The sequence below is a fragment of the Prunus mume genome, linkage group LG8 (genome assembly GCF_029339155.1).
Source record: "Prunus mume cultivar Tortuosa linkage group LG8, ASM2933915v1, whole genome shotgun sequence".
Classification (NCBI taxonomy): Eukaryota; Viridiplantae; Streptophyta; class Magnoliopsida; order Rosales; family Rosaceae; genus Prunus; species Prunus mume.
This window is the reverse complement of record NC_142705.1, coordinates 14,785,174-14,805,386: the sequence shown is the minus strand read 5'-3', so window position 1 is coordinate 14,805,386 and position 20,213 is coordinate 14,785,174. Positions and strand designations below refer to the sequence as shown.

The 20,213-nt window shown below is 35.0% G+C and overlaps 3 protein-coding genes across 4 annotated transcripts; 2 read left to right on the top strand and 1 right to left on the bottom strand.

Moving 5' to 3' along the window:
* Positions 1-251: 251 nt before the first annotated feature.
* Positions 252-3,563, bottom strand: LOC103342417 (Mitochondrial glycoprotein family protein). The gene is made up of 3 exons (XM_089043437.1): positions 3,320-3,563; positions 2,863-3,198; positions 252-751 (listed from the first exon to the last, which is right to left on the bottom strand). The coding sequence occupies exons 1-3, from the start codon at positions 3,448-3,450 to the stop codon at positions 586-588; spliced, it is 633 nt and encodes a 210-aa protein (XP_088899563.1). The 5' UTR covers positions 3,451-3,563; the 3' UTR covers positions 252-585.
* Positions 3,564-5,300: 1,737 nt separating this feature from the next.
* On the top strand, positions 5,301-13,902 carry LOC103342416 (nuclear pore complex protein NUP93A-like). 2 transcript variants are annotated; one of them, XM_089042436.1, is made up of 16 exons: positions 5,301-5,592; positions 6,417-6,508; positions 6,765-6,831; positions 7,371-7,430; positions 8,467-8,556; positions 8,871-9,140; positions 9,505-9,600; positions 9,724-9,858; positions 10,098-10,151; positions 10,258-10,341; positions 10,663-10,749; positions 10,821-11,723; positions 12,435-12,616; positions 13,109-13,400; positions 13,536-13,628; positions 13,770-13,902. In XM_089042436.1, exons 1-15 carry the CDS (start codon positions 5,491-5,493, stop codon positions 13,611-13,613), a joined length of 2,592 nt encoding a protein of 863 aa, XP_088898562.1. In that variant the 5' UTR covers positions 5,301-5,490; the 3' UTR covers positions 13,614-13,628; positions 13,770-13,902. The 2 variants fall into 2 exon arrangements, with proteins under 2 accessions (XP_088898562.1, XP_008244260.2); XM_008246038.2 differs by having other exon boundaries at positions 13,536-13,902.
* Positions 13,903-15,464: 1,562 nt separating this feature from the next.
* LOC103342415 (uncharacterized) lies at positions 15,465-18,058 on the top strand. The gene is given in 6 exon segments (XM_008246037.3): positions 15,465-15,678; positions 15,895-16,024; positions 16,101-16,209; positions 16,211-16,233; positions 16,773-17,171; positions 17,783-18,058. Coding segments are annotated over 5 exon segments (795 nt in total). The 5' UTR covers positions 15,465-15,678; positions 15,895-15,899; the 3' UTR covers positions 17,922-18,058.
* The last annotated feature ends 2,155 nt before the right edge of the window (positions 18,059-20,213 follow it).

The window sequence follows — 20,213 nt, the reverse complement described above, 5'->3', positions numbered from 1 at the left end:
AATTACATATTAATGCTGGTTGCAATAGCAGTAGCAGTAGGTGAGTCAAGCAAAGAGTGAAGAAAAGGATACCAAAGAGCAACTGGACGTGGGTTGGGTTTAGGTGGAAGGGGGAAAGAGCAAGGCAGGGGTGGCATAGAAAATATTAGAATTCTTAGAGAGTTGTTTTTTTGGCTTGTGTCCATGTGGTGGATGTGGCTTCGACGTCAGTATGAAAATAGGGTCTTACGCTTGCCACATCACATCACCAATTTAATAGAAAATAAAACATCACCAGACGAGACCTAAATCTCGTTCTTGTTAAATTGCTTGTTCAAACACACCATAAGGGGAACCAAAAAAGAAATCAATAGCTTTTGTCTCTTAATCATGATTTACAGGACCATAAACTTTAGTCATTGCCTCTTTTTCCCCCCCTCCTATCTTGATCTGAATATAGGAATCCATTAACAGGAGCACCAGAGTGCTCAGCCCAAGCAACCAATACACCACCAGCAGGTCACATTGTTAGAACTTCCCAAATTGCCTAATTTCATAGTTGTAAAACGAACATTTAAAGACTTTCGAAACTGCGACTGAATTCTGTCACTCTGATTTTGCAACATATGATTCAAGTTTGTGCAGCCAGTCCACATATTGAGCTTGCTCCTTTTTGTGAAGGTGGTGGAGGAGGAAGTTGGTCAGGCTTTCTCCAATACCCTTGGATACTAGATATTTCTTAAGCTCAACTTGTAATTTCTTGTCCAAATCGCTGCCAAAGATACAGACAAAAAACAAGAAAGACTAGAATAAGAAAATAAATCTAGGAATAGAAAAAGGAAGAGAAAGTTTCACTATTCAAAGACAAGAAAGCAAACATATAGTTAGGCAAGTAAACACAGTATTTATATGCAACAATAATAGGATGGATGACTTTCAGAAAGCAACTGAAGTAGGGTAATCCCACAAAAGAAATTATAAAATTAAGCATGTAAAAGATAGTCCAGATTAAGTAGAAAGCAGAGCAATGCAAGATGGATAAGCAAGCCAAAATAGGTTGGTTTTCAGGTACAATCTGAAATAAAGAAACAGCACTTCATTCAGACATAAAGAAGTGGACAATCTGATATTACAACAACTTGGAGATGCTAAGTTTGTCTGCTGACAACCAAAGCTAAGCAGTTAGCAAGACAATTGAAGGAAGAAACTGATACACACACAGATGACCAAAATCGCACTCTATCATACAAACCTCCCTCCCTCTCCCCTAATGATGTCCAAAATTCTTCTATTTCGTTCTACTCTTACCATCCAATACACAGCCATCACACCACTCCTTAACACCACACCATTTTTCCCTCTGCCATAGCCTTGGGGTGCTGCTGCTGGTTCTCAACTCCACCATAAAAGAAGTTCGACGACATTGAAAGTAGGGCTGACATTATGTCATCTGGTAGAAATACCCTAAGCATTTCAGCTAATCTTCTTCTATATTTGGCTAATGTACTTTATATTTAGCATGACCAATCTTCCTAGAGTCTAGCTTATGATAAACTAACTTCGCAAATCACTTTCCTTACATGCACCAAAACTTTATCAACTTTCGGTAAATTCCTTGAAGAGGCATTGTTGGTTTGCATTCACTCTGTACTTAGGAGCATGATCTCATCATAAATAGGCCTTACATGATCAGCATAGGCAGCTCCATCTTCACTAACTCGTGAATACAGCATATTGCAGCTTCTCTACACGAGCAACCTAAAAAGGAGTCCTCTTAGCGGTGATACTGCCTTTCGAAGTTCAAGAACAAAGTCTATGCTAAGATGAAGCCAAGGTGTGGGACTGGAGTGTACAACCCGTATTTTGTAAGGACATGCTATTACACACAGCATCTCTTCACCAAGCTTCCCAATTCTCAGTTCTTTGGCCAATAATATTGATCCATCACTAGCCAAAGTCTTAACTTCTGACTAACTCCCTAATAATTTGTTCTTACAAAGAACTCTCTAGCATGCAAAGTTGGTTACTATTGAATAAGAAACCATCAAGCAAAATTCAAGCAAAAATTCAGAAAGAAAAAAAAAGATTAATTAATGTAATTGTGGGGACTTCTCACAGTACCTTAACAGCATATTCAATTAGGTTTTTATGCCTTCTGGTGCAGTCTAGCTACAAAGGATGCCCTATCAAACAAATAGATGAAAATGTTCTAGTAGTCTCTGGAAAGTACCCCCAAAAGATTTAGTGCAGCAACAATCAGATTCACTTTTGCTCGATCAATAATCCACTAATTATATGGTTCTGATTTCAGCGTTCCTCCATAGTCATATTCCCAATAATAGCAAAAGTTCATATTTCTGATTTGTTACAACACAATTGAAGGTTTCATATAGATAAGATCAATTTCATTCCTTTGGGATAATTCTAAAATACATTAACTCGTTTTGAAGGAAAAAGAAAAAAATTCTAAATAACATAACCTGCTCATGGAATAAAAAAGAGAGGGGAGAGGCCCAAGGTATAAATTCATCATGGTTATTCAAAATTTACTCTGCTTAAGAAAACTCAGCTCCAAAAAAAATGGCTCAGTTCCTGAATGGCTTTCTTGAGGATAACTTTGCAAAGCACAAGTTTCGACTGAAACAATGAAAGAACCACCTCTTCAGATATTACAGTGCTTTTGCTGTGTCTGCAAACCTTATGTTGCATTTTGTTTTTGTCCTGTTTATGTTCTATAGAAAGAAAGTGAAAATAATTGACAACAAGCAAACGTTTCTTTTCAACCAAAGTCCCAAAGGTAATGATCATAACAGAAACAGAAAGCTTATCTTCAGATGGTGTATAAGTTGATATAAAGTAAATGCATATCTGAATCTGACTAACCTGAATGGGGGGTTATAGACTGAAGGGCCAAGACCAACAGATGGTTGAAAACAATAGGCATTATGGATTTTAAACCCAGACCCAATACCATCTTTCTCATAAACACTGCAATCAAACTGCAGCATTGAGCTCAAACCAGGCTTCTTCAAACATACCTTCATCAAAACATCCCTTGTGTAAAGACATTCCACTCCCTCCAAGCCATCAGGACTAAAAGGACCCAACAAAGCTGAAACAGCAACCTCCTCACCACTCTCATACTTTCTCCTCAAAACCAAATCTTGGGACTGTGGCAAATCGCAATCCACCACAAACTCACCCATTGAAGAGCTTCGGCTTACCTGTATCATCAATTAGTTAACCAATATTCGTCTACCCACAAGCTAATTTCTCAAAAAACAACAGAAACAAAAACAAGAGAGAGAGAGAGAGAGAGATAGAGAGAGAGAGAGAGAACCTCAGGGGGTTAAAGGAAAGCTCATGCTGAATCTCAGACTGCAAAACCTTGAGCAAGTTGAGATCTTTGAGAGCTTTGCCACCCTGGCGTAATGCAGCGTTCGCCTTCGACATTCTATATGGCAGTGGCATGTCAGTCTCAGCTCAGAAACAAGAATGGCAGTGCCTTCGACAATAGACTTGTGGGAATTCTTAAACCTTGCTTGGTCTTTTTGGGCTTTTGCTCTCCTGGACCAGAGACGAGGCGAGTGCCAAGCCCTAAATCGTATATGAATATTAAATTTATTTGGATAATAATATCTCTAAGTTTTATATTATAACTAACCAATAAGGTTTTCCTTTATTTTTTTATTTTTTTTATTTTCGTTGTGTGCATATAAATTTTTGGTTGGAATATATTTTAATTTTTAAATCAGGTATATATAATTTATTTTGAGCGGGAATAATCTTTGGTAAACTATTAGAAAAATGTGATTGTCGTCATTTTTGTTTAATGGACATTTTTGTCATAATTATTTTTGGTGAATTCTGTGACATCACAAGTTAGGGCATAAATGTATGATAGTAGTGATAAAAATGAGAGGAATTAAACAACACATTATTCAACTAATTGGCCTTATTTGCATCCGCACGAGAGTGAATTTTCTATTTGTTCCTATTATTTTCTTTAATAGTGTGTCAATTGACATGTTTTGTCTTTATTTTGTTCTTTTTAATTTTTAATTTTATTTGTATACAAGCGATATTAAGGGCTCGGGCAAGGGTTTTGAATGTTTCACCCTTCTATTGAGGATGCCCTTTAGGGTACCCTATAATTTTTTTTTTCCAATGATCCAAACTATCTATTTTTAAGGTCTTCATTCATAGATTATCTTTACAAAAAATTAGACAAATCGAAAACTGTTTAGATATCTAATTGTGTCCTACAAAATCAATGAACACAACGCTTCAAGAAAGTACTAAAATTTTAATAATTTAATTGAGTTATCAAATGATATCGGATTCAAGTATTTTTTTTTTTTTTTTTTGTAGAGATGGTCTTCGGATGAATATCTATAAAATAGACATTTGGATTAGTGAATACAATGCAAAGTAAGCCATACAAAAATGTCCCTCAGATAACCTTTATTTGAGAGATCCCACCATGAAAACTCCCTGTATATTTAGGGTACACTATAATTATTATTATTTTTTCCAACGAACCAAACAATTTATTTTTAAGGTCTTCATTAATAGATTATCTTTGGACAAAAAATTAGACAAATCAAAAACCGTTTAGACATCTAATTGTGTTCTACAAAATCAATGAACACGGTACTTTAATAAAGTACTAAAATTTCAATAATTTAATTGAATTATCAAATGATATTGGATTTCATTGATTTTTTGCAGAGATGATCTTCAGATGAATATCCATAAAATAAATGTTTGGATTAGTGAAATACAATGCAGAGTAGGTCATACAAAAATGTCCCTCAAATAACATTTATTTGAGAGCTCCCTATATATATATATATATATAAAGCAAAAGGCAAGAGAATGATAAAACATTCAAAATACCAGAAAATGCCCTTGGTTAATTTAAACATTAAGAATTAAAATTATTAATTAAATGAGGATAATATGGTAAATTCAAGCTTTTTTATATTATAAAAAATTAAAATTAAAAGAAAAATCAGATAATGAACCATATTTTTATGGAACATAACTACCTATTATCTTTTTGAATTCTAAAATAAATTTTAAATTTTTTTAAAAAATGTCTTTCGCAAGCACGGAAGCGCGTGTAGAGATGCTAATCTTTTCTTAATTCTAAAAATAAAATAAAAAATAAAAAATAAAACCAATTGGCACATGCGCCAAGGGGCTAGTATATATAATAAATGTCCTCATTTTTTTGTATAAGTTTTTAAATATAAATAATTCGTTAATTTACCATATTATTCTTATTAATGAATGATTTTATTTTTAATATTTCATTAATTTTTTTTTGTTTTGAATAATGAAAGTTTCACCTTTTAACGCCTTCAAATTTTTAGGCAGGGACAAGAAATTGCTAGAGAAGCGTAGTTCTGCAGCGGTCTGCTGTTTAGCAATAACAATACAATGGCCGTTTAAATTGTGTTAGGGCTTTGCAAAAGCTCTTAAACCCTTTCCCTCTCTTGGACAGCCATGGCCACCGACCAAAACATGAGTAGCTGGACCGATCTGCTCCACTCCTCCACCAAGCTTCTCGAACAAGCCGCTCCTTCCGCGCAGTTCCCTCCTCTACAGGTTCAGCTCATCTCTCCTTACTTTCTTTCCGTTTGGTTCTCGAGAAAACGAAGGAAATTTGACATCTTCCCGAGAAACTTCTAGTGTTAGGGTTTCACTGACATTCGAGAAAGAATTTTATCAACTTAGGCATAGTCTAATTCACCATTTAGGTTTTTGTTATCTTTCTGTAATGGCTGTGTTTGCTTTAGTTTTCCAAGAAAATTCGGGAAAAGAAAATAAAAGTTTCATTTCTAGTGTTTGATTTTCGTCATTTTGAATTCTTTAGAAATTAAAAGGCAAGCTCACATTAGCTGCACTCTCGCTAGGTCCATCAAATAACAATGTGTGTGGTTGCTAAAAGAATGAAGGATAAAGGAAAAGTTAGACATCTGAATGTTGGATGATTCATTACCCAGATTTTGGGACACATTATTCTGCACCTTGAGGGTCCACCGCTGAAGCAATTAGATGCCATTTGATTAAGAAGTATACAAAATCAAGTCCTAATATTAGTCTTTAGGTTCATATAATATTATTGCTGTTCCACTGACTGTAATGCACATATTTTGGTGTGTTTCTTCGCCTTCCATTCCACTGATGCTCTGCTGGGTTGCTGAAAAGATGTTTAGATAAGATTTTGAATCAAAACCCTAGACTTGTGCCTTTTCCTTTTGTATTTGGAATTTTTTGACTGGTGGTGTCTAGTTGAGACAAAAAGGAGATCAACTGCGGAAATTTAATTTTTCCGGTTATATATTATGAGACCAAAAAGAGATCAACTTTTCTATGGATCCAGGTGTCTAGTTTACAGGACTCTGAATTCATATTTCTATCTGTTTCAGAGAAATTTGGATCAGTTAGAAACATTATCAAAGAAACTCAAGGCGAAAACTTTACGAACTGAGACTCCTCAACAATCCATTGCTGCCACGAGGTATTTGAATGATTACTGTCTCAAAAGATATTTTATTACTCAAATTCACTTTACTTCATGTTAATAAAGTTCTATTCCTAAAACAAGTCACTTTAATTCAGTCTACTCGCTCTTAAAACATAAAAAAGTGAATTGAAACATGGATTTGCAGATAAGTTTGAGGGTATGTATCAAGTTCTGTTCTGCGTTCTGTGTCGTGTGCTTAACCTTTTAGATGGTACGTTCTGTTCAACTACATCCTGTTGATATTTTACAGGCTTCTTGCACGTGAGGGACTAAATGCGGAGCAGCTTGCGCGTGACCTTAAGTCCTTTGAATTGAAGGTAATTATACTTATACATTGTACTGTGTATAAATCTGCCTCCTTGGCATTGTTAACCATGCCAAAACATTTGATGAGTCAATTTGGATACTTCATATTTGCCTTTGCTTCAATAAATTTCCTTTCTTCTCAAAGAAATAAAAAAATAAAAAATGGATACTTCATATTAAAATTTTGTGTGTTTCACGAACAATGTAAAAGTAAAATTAATATTTAGAGGAATCTCCTCATATAAAGACAAGCGAAATGTGATTATTCTTTAATTCCAAAATTTTATTTGTAAGTCATGGTTCTCTTTATTCTCAGTTCAGCTCAATCAAGGAACTATTTGTTCAAATTTAACTGTACTTGCTTTGAGTTATTTTCTTAGGTCAATGGCTGCGTTATGTCTTCTGCTACCTATTCACTTCTCTTGCTGCGCTTAGACATCTAGAGAACAATTGTGTCATAATCTTCTAGGTTCAGAAATGCTTTTACTCATTCTTGACCTTCTTATACTAATTAATTTGGTGATTTTCCCTTTTCTTTCATCATTCAAAGACAACCTTTGAAGATGTTTTTCCGTCTGAAGCTACAACTGTCGAAGAGTATCTGCAGCAGGTAGATTTAACTCTATTCACTAATGATCTGATTAGTTTAGTATATGTTCTTTTCATTACTTTAACATTCGGTACTTCTTGCTAAAACATGATTTTATTTGATTGTTGGCTTTAAATTGTGTGGAATAACATGATGGAACTAATGAATTAGCCATTAGAAACTATGTATTTATTTTGAAAGAATTTTTGTTGTTGAAACTTTGGCTATTAATATAGGTATTACAAGATGCAACTCCAACATATCTTATAATGCTTGTTGCCAGTTGATTGTTCTTTTTCTTCCTTGCATGTTGACATCAGTATGACATATTGGTTAATTGTTCAATGATATTCCCCTCATACCAGCATTTTTATCCTTGCTTGTAATGATTCAGTGGCATCTCGGTTAATTACTTCTGCTTCATGTGTAATTACGTATCTTTCACTGTTCACTGCCAATGAAAAGTATTAAGAGAACGATCATAAGTAGTCGTGCTTGCGTTGTTTTTATTTTTTCTTCTGTGGGTGATGCAAAATTATGCAAGGTTTTACTTCCATGTGGATTTATGCTCTCAACATTATCTAATTATATTTCTCCCTCCAAAGTCAAAACTACATCTACATTTGTCTTTATTTACTCTCCAATAAAAGATACATCTATTTGGTTTTTTTTTTTTCCGAATATTTGTTTGTCTAACGGTCCCTGATAGAGTAGTGTTTCATGATTTTTTATTTATGAATTTTCTCCTTATGGCTCACATATGAATTTATCCATTTATTGCGATGTCAGAGTGCAGCTTATAAAATGTGATCAAATCATTTAATACGGCCTTACATATTGGCCTTATTTTGCTTACCTTAAAATGCTTTTAGAGACGTGCTTTTAATTTCTCTTCAAATGAATTAGCAATATTATCTAATATGGTTGCACATTTTTTTTCTTTATGCATAGCTTAAAATGCTTTTATTCACTTTTCAGAGGAAATGCTTATTCTCCTTTCTGAGAGATTGATAGTGGTACCTTGATCATAATGTGTATAATTTTTTTTTCTCATTAGGTCCATCAAATGACAATGGTCTCAGCTCTTCAAGAAGCTCAGAAGGATAACCTTAGAAGTTTTAATGATTACATGTTAAAAGTTTTGGAGGTTAGTGTACCCCAATGGATATCAGTATCACTGGATTTTCCCTTGTTTAAGTTTTGACTATTCTTTTTATGTTTGGCCATTCACACCCAATGGAATTGTTAAGATTCCGTTCTTTTGTTCTTTTTTTGTTATTGTTGGATGAAATAATGAATGATTGCAAGCTGCAGTATCAAGGATTAATTCTGTGACAGGAAAAATAAAATGCTACTTAGAGAAAGAAAAAAGAATTGACATGAAAGTGTTTTAAATCAGTGAGATGCTTATTTTTGCTCATTGGTCAATGTTGGTTATCAGCGGAATTTGATATTTTGCAGGAGGATTGGCAGAAAGAAAAACGTGATTTCCTTCAAAGCCTGAGTCAGATTTCAACATTACCCAGGACTAACATGACTTATACTACCAGCGCTGGTAGTCGTTCTGGTCAAATAGCGTCCATAACTTCTAGCCCTCAAGTTTCATCTACTCCATCTGGTATGGAGCTTGAACCTTCAGCTAGCAAGCCCATCCTTGAGAAGAAAACATCTGTCTATGCAGAAGTTGTTAAAAATCTGAATAATGCAAGACAGCGTGGATTACCGTTTAAAGTAAGTTTTCTTTTTAAATGTATAATTCTTTTAGGCTTCAAATTCTTACTGTATCTGTCTATCATATTATATTGTGAGGAATCTGAGATTACGAGATTGAGTGTATTTGAATTACAAAATTACAATGAACCTCAATATGCTGTCAACTTGGCAGTTATATGAGTCTAACTTGAGTGCTTCATGATACTGTCCTTTCAGTTTGGTGGCCTTGGCCTTTTACAATATATATTTTTTTGTTGGCAATAACCATCCTGTCTAAATGTGGATGTTACTAGATAGTGAGCTCTGCAATATTTATCAAAGGATTGCTATTAATTTTTATTTAATTTTTAATTTTTAATTTTATATCTTTTACTTTCACTAGCCTGCTTCAGCTTTCAAGGGTGCTTATGAGAGTTTAGGCCTTGATGCATCTGGTGGAAAATCAGTTAACATGCAGAAGATATGGCACCTTCTTCAGGTACACTTCTAGACATGTGCTTCGTTAATCTGGTGTATGTTAGTGTGCACACCTTTTTGGAGTTTGCCCCTATTATATGCATTAAATTATCAATGGTTGACGATCTTCTCATTATGTTGACAGACATTAATGGGCGAAGATATAACCATACAACGGGGTGCTTCAAAACGGATGTCATTAGTTATTGGGGCAAGGCGCCACCTGGAATGGGGGCATGAAAAGTACATCATGGATACAATCCAAAGCCATCCTGCGCAGGTACTAAATTTGTTTTGTATGTTGGTTGCTAAACAGATTTGTTAAATATGTTTTGTTCACAATGGTTACATGCTATGCATTTGGTCTATCAACCCATTTGGTTAATTTTCTTGGACTTCTAATGGTTTACCATTACAATTTTACTTCTGCAAGAAGCTTTTTCTTTATATTGTGTGTAATTTATTTCACTTTTCATCACAACAATCACAATTCATGGTCACCTCTTGATCTCATTGCAGGCAGCCCTCGGAGGAGTTGTTGGAAATTTACAAAGAATTCGTGCCTTTCTTCGGGTTTGTAATTCTTTAAACTGTGAGATCTTGCATGTTGTTACATGTTATAATACTATCCTTCAGGATCTTTTATCATGCAATTTTGTATTCTTTTTTTTCTCTGCAGATTCGTTTAAGAGATTATGGAGTTCTAGATTTTGATGCAGGTGATGCTCGTAGGCAGCCTCCTGTTGATACCACTTGGCAGCAGGTCTTCTGTTTTTCACTTTTGCATTTCTGAAGTTACAATTTCACTCCTTGTTTACCTTTTTCTTTTTACCACATATCCTAATATATGAAGTTGAATTTTAATATAATTAATATATTCAGCTTACAAGTTTTAATACTTGCACATTTTCACAAATTTCAATCGTTCCTTAGATCAAATTTTAAGTATGTCATATGTATCAGAGAAAGGGGATGACTTTATTGTGTGAAAAACTATTTGAAGAATAAGGAAATGTCGAAAGCAAAATGCTTGTAATACATAATTTTTGCATGCTTGTCACTAAGTTCTATTTGTATGTGGCAGATCTACTTTTGCTTGAGAACTGGGTATTATGATGAAGCAAGAGCTGTTGCTCTGTCATCTCGCGTGTCAAACCAGTTTGCTCCTCTGGTAAAGACTTTTTTATATTCATTTAAATTTATAGCATATGCCGACTTATTCATTACTTCATTTTTGGACAGCTTACTGAGTGGATTAATACTGGAGGTATGGTGCCTGCGGAGATTGCAGCTGCTGCATCAGAAGAATGTGAAAAAATGTTAAGAACGGGTGATCGCGTGGGCCGAGCTGCATATGACAAGAAAAAGTTGTTACTATATGCTCTCATATCTGGTTCTCATAGGCAAATCGACCGCCTACTAAGAGATCTACCAACTCTTTTTAACACCATAGAGGATTTCTTGTGGTTCAAATTGTCAGCTGTAAGAGACTGCCCTGGTGGAGCTGCACCCATTGTCATGAATGAGAGCTTGGTACCATACACTTTGGATGATTTGCAGATTTACTTGAACAAATTTGACCCCTCATACTATACAAAAAATGGAAAGGACCCTCTGGTGTACCCATATGTTTTGCTTTTAAGCATCCAGTTGATACCAGGTGTGGTATACTTGTCTAAGGAAACTGGAGATGAAGGATATAACATTGATGCTGCCCACATATCAATTGTGCTAGCAGACCATGGGGTCCTTTCTGAAGGAGCTGGGGCTGGACAGAAAATGGGCGTGATGGATGCTTACGCAGAGGCATCTAGCATAATCAGGCAGTATGGGTCTGTGTATTTACGTCTTGGTAATCTTCAGATGGCATTAGAATATTATGCACAAGCTGCTGCTGCAGTTGGTGGTGGGCAGTTGTCATGGTCTGGAAGAGGTAATGTGGATCAGCAAAGGCAGAGAAATTTGATGCTGAAGCAGCTCCTTACAGAACTGTTGTTACGGGATGGGGGCATCTATCTTTTACTTGGTTCAAGAGGTGCCGGAGAAGAAGGTGAATTGGGGCGATTTTTGACTGATGTAAAAGAGAGACAACAATTTCTGCTTGAAGCTGCTCACCAATGTCAGGAAGCTGGATTGTATGAAAAGGTAATATATCTTCCCTGCTTTACATGCTTCTTGTTATGGAGAAGTTGCAAGTAGTACTTATCCTCTTTCCTCTGTTTGGGCTTATTTTTTTATTTTATTTTTATTAATGTAAGTTTTCCTTCTGATTCCCATCTTAGTTGCTGTTTGGCGGTTCAAAGGGAAAATAATAATTATTCTTTTGTTAATTTTTTATTTTTTTGGCCTTGTTCATGGGTTTACCCTTTTCCTTCTAGTACTACTTGGGTGGTGGGTCTTGTTTGAGCCAAAATTGGACTCCAATGTGAACCATTTTTCTTTTATTTTGGGTATAATGAAGTATTAACTATGTAGTGAAAGCCCTATAAATTACCTCATGCAGCTGATTCCGATTAGTTTTAGGATATAGGGTTTGATTTGAGTTGAGTATTCTAACCCTCAATAGTTTGCAATTTTCTTCTGGTTCTGATTTTGATTTTTCTTGGATTGTTCCTCCCATCTTCTTGCTCTCAACTTTTTGGGGAAGTGCTTTATTATCCCAAAAAAAAAAAAAAAACCAGATAAATGTTTTTAATCTTGATTCTGCCCTCTTCAGATGTTCTTCTTCCTTATTTAATATGTTGTTTCTTTCTTAAAAAGAAAATATGCACATATGTATATTTGATGCTATAACCACTTATTTTTGCTCTTTTCTGTAATCTTGTGTTCGCCCCCTACTCTTCTTTGTCCATTCAGTCTATAGAAATTCAGAAACGAATAGGGGCATTCTCGATGGCATTGGATACGATTAACAAGTGCCTTTCTGAAGCTATTTGTGCCCTCTCACGTGGTAGATTGGATGGTGAGAGTCGAACTGCTGGTCTCATTCACTCTGGAAATGAGATCTTGGAGATGCACAAATATTATCCTGAAATCAGGTCATTTTGACACTCAACAGCTTATGTGTACTTTTTTTCCTCTAAATTTGAGTTAGTTTGAATGATGTTTCTGTTTACAGTGGTGCCTAATTTTGAGGGATGCTCTCACAGTTGGTATTGAATTCTATGCTGTTTAGATTGTGTCTCCCAAAGATATGATTAGGATGTGTAAATCAGATTTCAAGAACTACAAACATGCGCATGAAATAAAACATATTTTCCTCTGGCATTCATATGGTTTGGCAATTGATTCACCATAAATATGACTTGTGCCAATTAGTTGTTCACCATAAACATGTTGTATTTTTCTGGATGCTGAAGTATATACAAGAGTCGTGTTTATTTTTGTAAAGAATATACATTGGGTAACTGTATTTTCGGGATGGTTTTTTCTTTCTTTCTTTCAATTCTTACTAACTCTTTTTTCTCATTATTAATGAAATTTTCACTTTTTATGCAATTTCTCTGACGTAACAGTCATTTGCTGTGCAGTCCTCAAGAGAGGGAAAGTGTTTCAGAGCAGCATATTGTGTTAAGACAACTTGAGGCCGTACTGTCAATCCATAAATTGGCAAGAGGAGGCCATTATGCTGATGCTTTGAGGGAGGTTGCCAGACTTCCATTTCTTCCATTAGATCCTCGGACACCAGATGCTACCACTGATGTGTTCCAGAATTTATCTCCTCATGTCCAAGCCTGTGTTCCAGACCTCCTGAAGGTTGCACTCACTTGTCTGGACAACATGGTGGATTCTGATGGATCGCTTCGCGCCTTGAGGGCTAAGGTATGCTTTGACCAATAGTTTCATGTTTTACTGTTGGGTGAACATTAACTTTGGATACTAGAAAAAGATGGATGGATTGGAAGTTGATTTACTGTTTTCTGCTTCATGATTGACCGCGTCCTTTGGGTTTTGCAGATTGCTAGCTTCATTGCAAATAATTCCAGCAGGAATTGGCCTCGCGATTTGTATGAGAAAGTTGCCCGGAGCTTTTAAAGCGGACAAACTACGGTAGGTCAAGATGCCTGTATGGTTTGGTTGATATTACCATGCATGTAACCAACTGTAAAATACAATTTAAAGTAGCAGTAGTACTTTGATGCACAGTTGTTAATTGGATATTTGCAATTTCCTGGTTTTGAATTCAACTAGGCAAGCTGAAGTGAGTTGTGGTCGGATTTCTCCGGCGACATATGAGCATCAAAATCACCCGCATTACATATTTACCGCAATGTTTGTGTGTGATTTTAAATCTTTTATAATGAGAAAGGTAAGTTATTCTGAACTCCGATGTTTGAGTGTAATGGGGATTAATTTGGTCATTCCCATCCCATTTATCACATTGTTCTTTAAAATTGATATCGTCTCATCACATGACCAACCTTAAAAGAGTATTTTCGTCAAAATATAGTTCATCCATTTAGGAGAATGTCGTTTGATAAACAAGAGCAAGGCTCTCCCATTACGATTTCACATGGAATTCCACTTAGTAAAACGAATTTTCAAAATAATAGCAGAAAGAAAGCTTAAACTTAAACACAACATGAAATTAGTAATTAATCCCAAATCCAAGAGAAGGGTACTTTCATTTAATAAATATTGATAGACAGAACAAAAGCAACAAAGACTACTACTCTTTTATTGATATAGTAGTGAGTGAGTAGTTATTTCATAACTATTTTATTTGCGCAAATCCTTGAAATAGGCAGCTGGGTTGCTCTCAAACCTCTCCCTGGAGATTGTATCATCTCTTCCAGGAGCTTTCATAGACCCTGCTGCATGGGCTCCACCACCACTTGCTGCTGCTGCCTGCCACATCGGATGACTTGGCCCCACTAGCATTTGGGTTTGCCGCCTGGCTCTTACTATTACCATTAGATCCTTTGCTGCCTCCCATTTTTGCAATATTCCAAAGTGCTTTTCTGGTTCTGTGGCTTAGTTGGAATTGGAGGGCTGCATTGCAATATATATACACAGATTGATTGATTGTAGTGCATCAATTTGATTCTAAGAATTAAAACGGTCAAAAGTGAAAATTAATAGAACCAGCATTGGAACTGCTAAGAATACTTGGAACTTGCGTTTTCCAATTACCGGGATAGGATTGGGATTTGAATATTTGACCCTTCCAATGAACGAAGATTATAAATTGGAATATGGTGTTTTCAATCCAATCCAATCCAATCCAATCCAAATAGTACGTGCTTTTTGAATGCCTAATTAAGAAAAGGTGGTATTGAAGTCGATGCATTTTCCCAACAACAATTGTGCAATAAAGAAAGCTTGAACGTCATCTTACTATGCTAATTCAATCTGCAATACTCCATTAGGAAATGTTTTGCTCAAGTATTTGATGCCTCATCAAGGTGTTTTGATCCCAATTTTTTTATTTATAAAATAGCATGGGACATTTAGGCCCGGAAAAATAAAGCCCAAAATAGTGGTTCTCAAATAATATGGGCCTCTGCTTATGATATTTTTCTAAGTATAAATAGTAGTTTAAACTACGAAGAGATAATGAGAATTTCTCACACACGTCTTATCACGATGCTATAAGAGTTTGAAGTATGCAAGTTAACGCTATTTTTATTTGATTAGACTCCATTGGCATGTATTGACCTTTTTAATTTTCAACCTCTACCTATGAATTTTTTTATTTCGAGAATTATTACAATTTCTCCATTATCTGTCATGGTGGTTTTTATAATTTCCTCATAAAAAAGATCCTTTTACCAATTTTACTAAAATTTTGATGGGATGCCCTCGAAAATGATGAAATTTATGTGTAAACCTACATCAATTGATTTTAAAGTTTTTTTTTTGAAGCAAATTGATTTTAAAGTTTGAGAGCATAACTTTCAATAAATAAACCATGCTTTGAAAATAAACGGTCCATCGGACGCCGTCTAACCAGTGAGTAAAGGCAAAACTCAGCCCTCTGCTGAGTACTGAGAGCAGACGAGTGACCGCTGCTGTGTGTCACCGTCACCCCTTGCATGCCGGTAGGCGTCGAAGAATCACCGGCCAACGGCAGCAAGTCAGCAACACCAGTCGCTGCCAGGTACCACCTACTATCATTCATCTGCAATTCTTTTTTTCTTTTTTTAAATTTTAATATTCTCATGCTAGATTGAATGGAAGTGGTTTGTTGAATGCATTTGTTATTTTATATAGATTGATTCATTGAAACGAATTCTGAATTTGTTATATGATGTAACCTTATTTTAAGTGGCTGCTGGCAGATTGAATGGCTGTGGTTTTTGATTGAAATTTCTAGGTATTATGGAGGTCGTGGATTGGGGGAATTCTTTAGGGGAGAGTGTTTCTGAGGCCCGTGCACAACATGCCAACAGCACTGATGAAGAAAATCACTATGCTTCTGGGTCTGCATCCAAGTTTCAGCCCAGGTAAATGACTATTTTTATGAAGAAAAAAAATACAGTACAATTTCCATATTGCTCTCATGTTGATCATTCTTTTCAGGAAAATCACATCCAAGGCTCACTGGAATGACCAGATGGGCATGGCTGAGGTGATAGTTGAAAAGGGTAGATATCGGATATCCACGGGAATTGTGCGCCATAGCAAGCTCTTATTACTCTATTGAGGAAGTTTTGTAAGTGAAATAAAATGTACTCTATTTATTCTGATTCTTGTGCTCTATGTTTGAGGGTATCTCTTGCGAAATTACTGAAATATTAAGTTGATGTAAAAACCAATAGACTTGACTCGAAATAAGTCAACTATATCAATCTTGGTTTGTTTCGTTTCATTTGTCTTATTTTTCCTCAATGATCCTTAAATTTGAATATTTTGTATGTATCTGAACTCTTTACCTTTCAAGCATTGGTGGCCTTACATTATCTTCTGAAATTTTTCCATTTCAATAATTTTAAAGCAAGACGAAAAAGAAAGTGCATGAAGAGGAACAAGTTTGGGTAGAGAGCCAGAACCGTTGTCTATTATGAAGTGAACTGAAATTTTATTGTCAGCTACAATTGACCTGCACTTTAACCAAAACTTGGGACTTTTAAAAAAATCTAGCAGGGGCTTGATGTAAATTCAGAGTCTGGTAGTACTCATTAGCATGAAAATTTCCTATTTCTTGTTCCGTTGAGATGGAAGTGCTTGCAAATTGTAACAATCTTTTTAAAGGTTTTTGGTTGAAATAGGCGACTTGCTTCTCTTGGATGATAGTGGTACACTTTCCTTGGAAGATATATATATGAAGATTTCAGATAGAAAGAATGGGTGTTGTTGGGAGGAATTTCAAGCTTATAGGCAACTCAAGTCTCTTGGTTACATTGTTGGGCGGCATGGTATCCCCTGGTCTATGAAGAGTTTGAAGAGTAATTATGAAACTGTTTCTTCTCAAGCTTGTCCAGAAAGTGATGAGGTGGTGGACTTGGGATCAGAAGAGACTAGGTCTGTCATTGGATTGTTGAATGGGATGCAAATAAATGAAGCAAGGCTGATTTTTGATGTTTATCTCCCAAATAGCAAGTTCAGGAAGTCTTCTCCTGGTGATCCAAGTTTTGTGCTCTGCTTTACTAGGTATGCATATTTTGGCAATCCTGAGAATTTAGCAAAATTAATTCTGTTTGTGATTAGCCATGATTCTTTTCTTTGAAGTATCAATTGTTATTATCATAAGATATATGTATTCCTTGAATAGTCCAAAGACTACATATTTTGTGAGTAATTAACAGTTAGTTCCTTAGTAGTAACTAGAAAACCATGTTAAGTTGCATATTGGCGAGGTTGTATGTGACGGAGTTTGTGCAGGAGTTACTTTGTTGAGAAGCATTTTGTTAACAAATTTATTTATGCAACAGAACAAGAAGGCCTATCTCGTATTTTCTTCTCGTGCACTCTTATTTTGCAATTATTATTTGGAAATCTTCTTAAATTTGATGCTGTCCCTTAGCAATTGTCATCTTAAAAAATTTAATGCATCCCTGTTTATCATCTTTTGAAAGTTTAGACTCTTCATCAATAGTAATAGGTGGTGGAAGGTGGATGCTGAATGTTAGATGGACAAATTAGTTGGAGGTTGGCATTCATAAAAAGAATGTTCTTTCAAAATTCTATGCGTTAGTAACCGATTCGAGTATGCCAATCTTGTGTAATAGTATTTAATTGTACACTTGCCTTCTCTGTTCTAGGGGTCCTCCACCATCCAAAGCAGACCTTGAAGCCCTCGAGAGACAATGTCAGAACATTCCTTTGAAGGTTTGCCATGAAGAGCAGGGGTGGGTGAGTTTCTTTTCCTTTGACAAGGTGGAACTTCCTGTCCTACCTTGACATCTGAAGTTGATGTTGGTTTGTACTAAAGAGGGGCATAAAACCTAATTGTCTTGAATCTGCGTTGAACCTCTTTTCTGACTTTATATTTTGGGCTGAAAAATCTGAAAAGATGGTGAATTGAAAATTTTTATATATATATTATCTTTCTGATTTCGCATGGAGTTTATTTTCTTATTTAATGAAATAAAATTGCTTGGATTTCTACAAATAGGGGATGTTTAGTGACTAGGATTGGATTGGATTGGACTGGATTATGAGGTAAAATTAGATTGCATTGGATTAGAGAGGATAATGTTAATCCACTGGATGTGTTTAGTACTACACCATGATTAAGGAGCTGCATTAACTAAACTATGCTATTACATGGGCTAGCAAGATTAGACATAATCCGATGCAACTTAATCCCAACCATTTCATTTGGCCTTAGTAGGTTTAGACAGAATTCAATCCATATTGTTTTTAGGCTACTAAAAATTTGGCTAGAATTTATGAATCCTATCGAGTCATATAATCCAACTCATCAAACAATCTAATAAAGGCTATAAGGTTTTGATTATGAGCAATCGTATGATTGATATATCCCTGGAAAAGAAAAAACAAATGAAATTGGTCCATTAGCCTTAGCTCAGTAGTGTGGAGCCCCAATGTTTCTGGTCCTTGCAAAATATTACTCCTATAATATTTTGATCAAACTCAATCAAATCTTTAATGAACTTGATAATGCAGCACCATGGCTAATGGTATAATATTTGACATTAAAGTATTATTAATTAAAGATTTGATTGTATTAACCTACACGTCAGAAAAATAATATCTTTAATATTATTAATGTCTTTTTAGTCTTCCTTTTAGATGTTTGGACACATAATTATGTACGTCTAGCCTAATACTTCAAACAAGACAACAATTATTTGCTAAGAAAGATAGGTCAAAGTTTTTGCTTTTGTTTTGTTTTTGTTTTTTCCCCCAAGCTATGCTCTACAACATTTGCTAAAAATTTCAAAACTTCCTAACAGGAACTTCGATTCCCTCAAAGAGATTGCCCTCCATGCTCAACTTATCATCATCAGGCTGCTGGTTAAATAAAATTTATTAGTTCACAAGCTTAAACCAATATAAGACAAAGTAATTTGCAGCTATAATTCCTTGATTATTTCCCAATTCTGTTTTTGAATTTTTAGGTCTTTTTTTTCGGAGAAAGAATTCATTCCAAACCCACAAAAAAAAAATCACTAAAATATCGATAATATTGAGGATATTATTGGTTTTTTGGGTCTAGGATATTTTGGAACATATCCATACACATATCGTATAAGTATCATACTATCGGAAAAATATCGACGTCGATAATTTCTGACACTTCAGTAACATTTGGCCAATATATCGCTATAATATTGACAAGATGATGAAGCCAATCAAAAATTTGAAGAGTTATTTACACTAACACCACATGAGGTTTCTTGTGCGTATTCACAAAACCCCCTCATGTCTCAAAAATTACACGAACACCCCACTGAGGTTTCAGTTTGTTTTCACTAAACCCTTTTTCGTTGATTGTTTGTCCAACAATTGATGATTTCATTGGAAAAAAAGAACTTATACCAATGATGAAATTAACCTCAATGAAGTATATGTAATCTAATCTCAAAGACCAACTTTGTCATTTGGAGAATTTATTTTTTATAAAATCATCATTATCGATGAAAAGGAGTTTTGTGAAAACAATTTAAAACCTCAAGTGGTCTTCTTGTAATTTCTAAAACCTCAAGGAGTTTTGTGAACAAGTCAAAAACCTCAGGAGTTGTTAGCGTAAATAACTCAAATTTGAACTTTATAGGAACTCTATGTGGTACTAAGCCACTCATATATCTCATCATGCAACATATAAAGTGTAAAATATTGTAGAAGATCATTATAAATAAATAATTATGATGTGTTTAATATTCTTTCATTAATTACTACATATTTTCTACACTCACAGTGTTTGTCAGCTCGCTAATAATCAAGTTAAATCAGTTAAACCCATCATGCATTGCATTTCCTTCCAATTTTTTGTGATAAAGTAACAGATAATTAACTAAATAAACATCCTCCAAATTTTCAAGTTTTTCTTATAATTTTTGTGATTTTTATTCAATTTTTAGTGATATTGATAATATCCCGATATTTTCATCAAAATTTATATATTTTTAGACTATCGATATTTCCGAAACCATCGATATTTTAGACCTTGCCTAGAAAGAAGGTATCCTTGCTTTGTTCCTGTATGAGGCAAAAGGATTCCTTTGT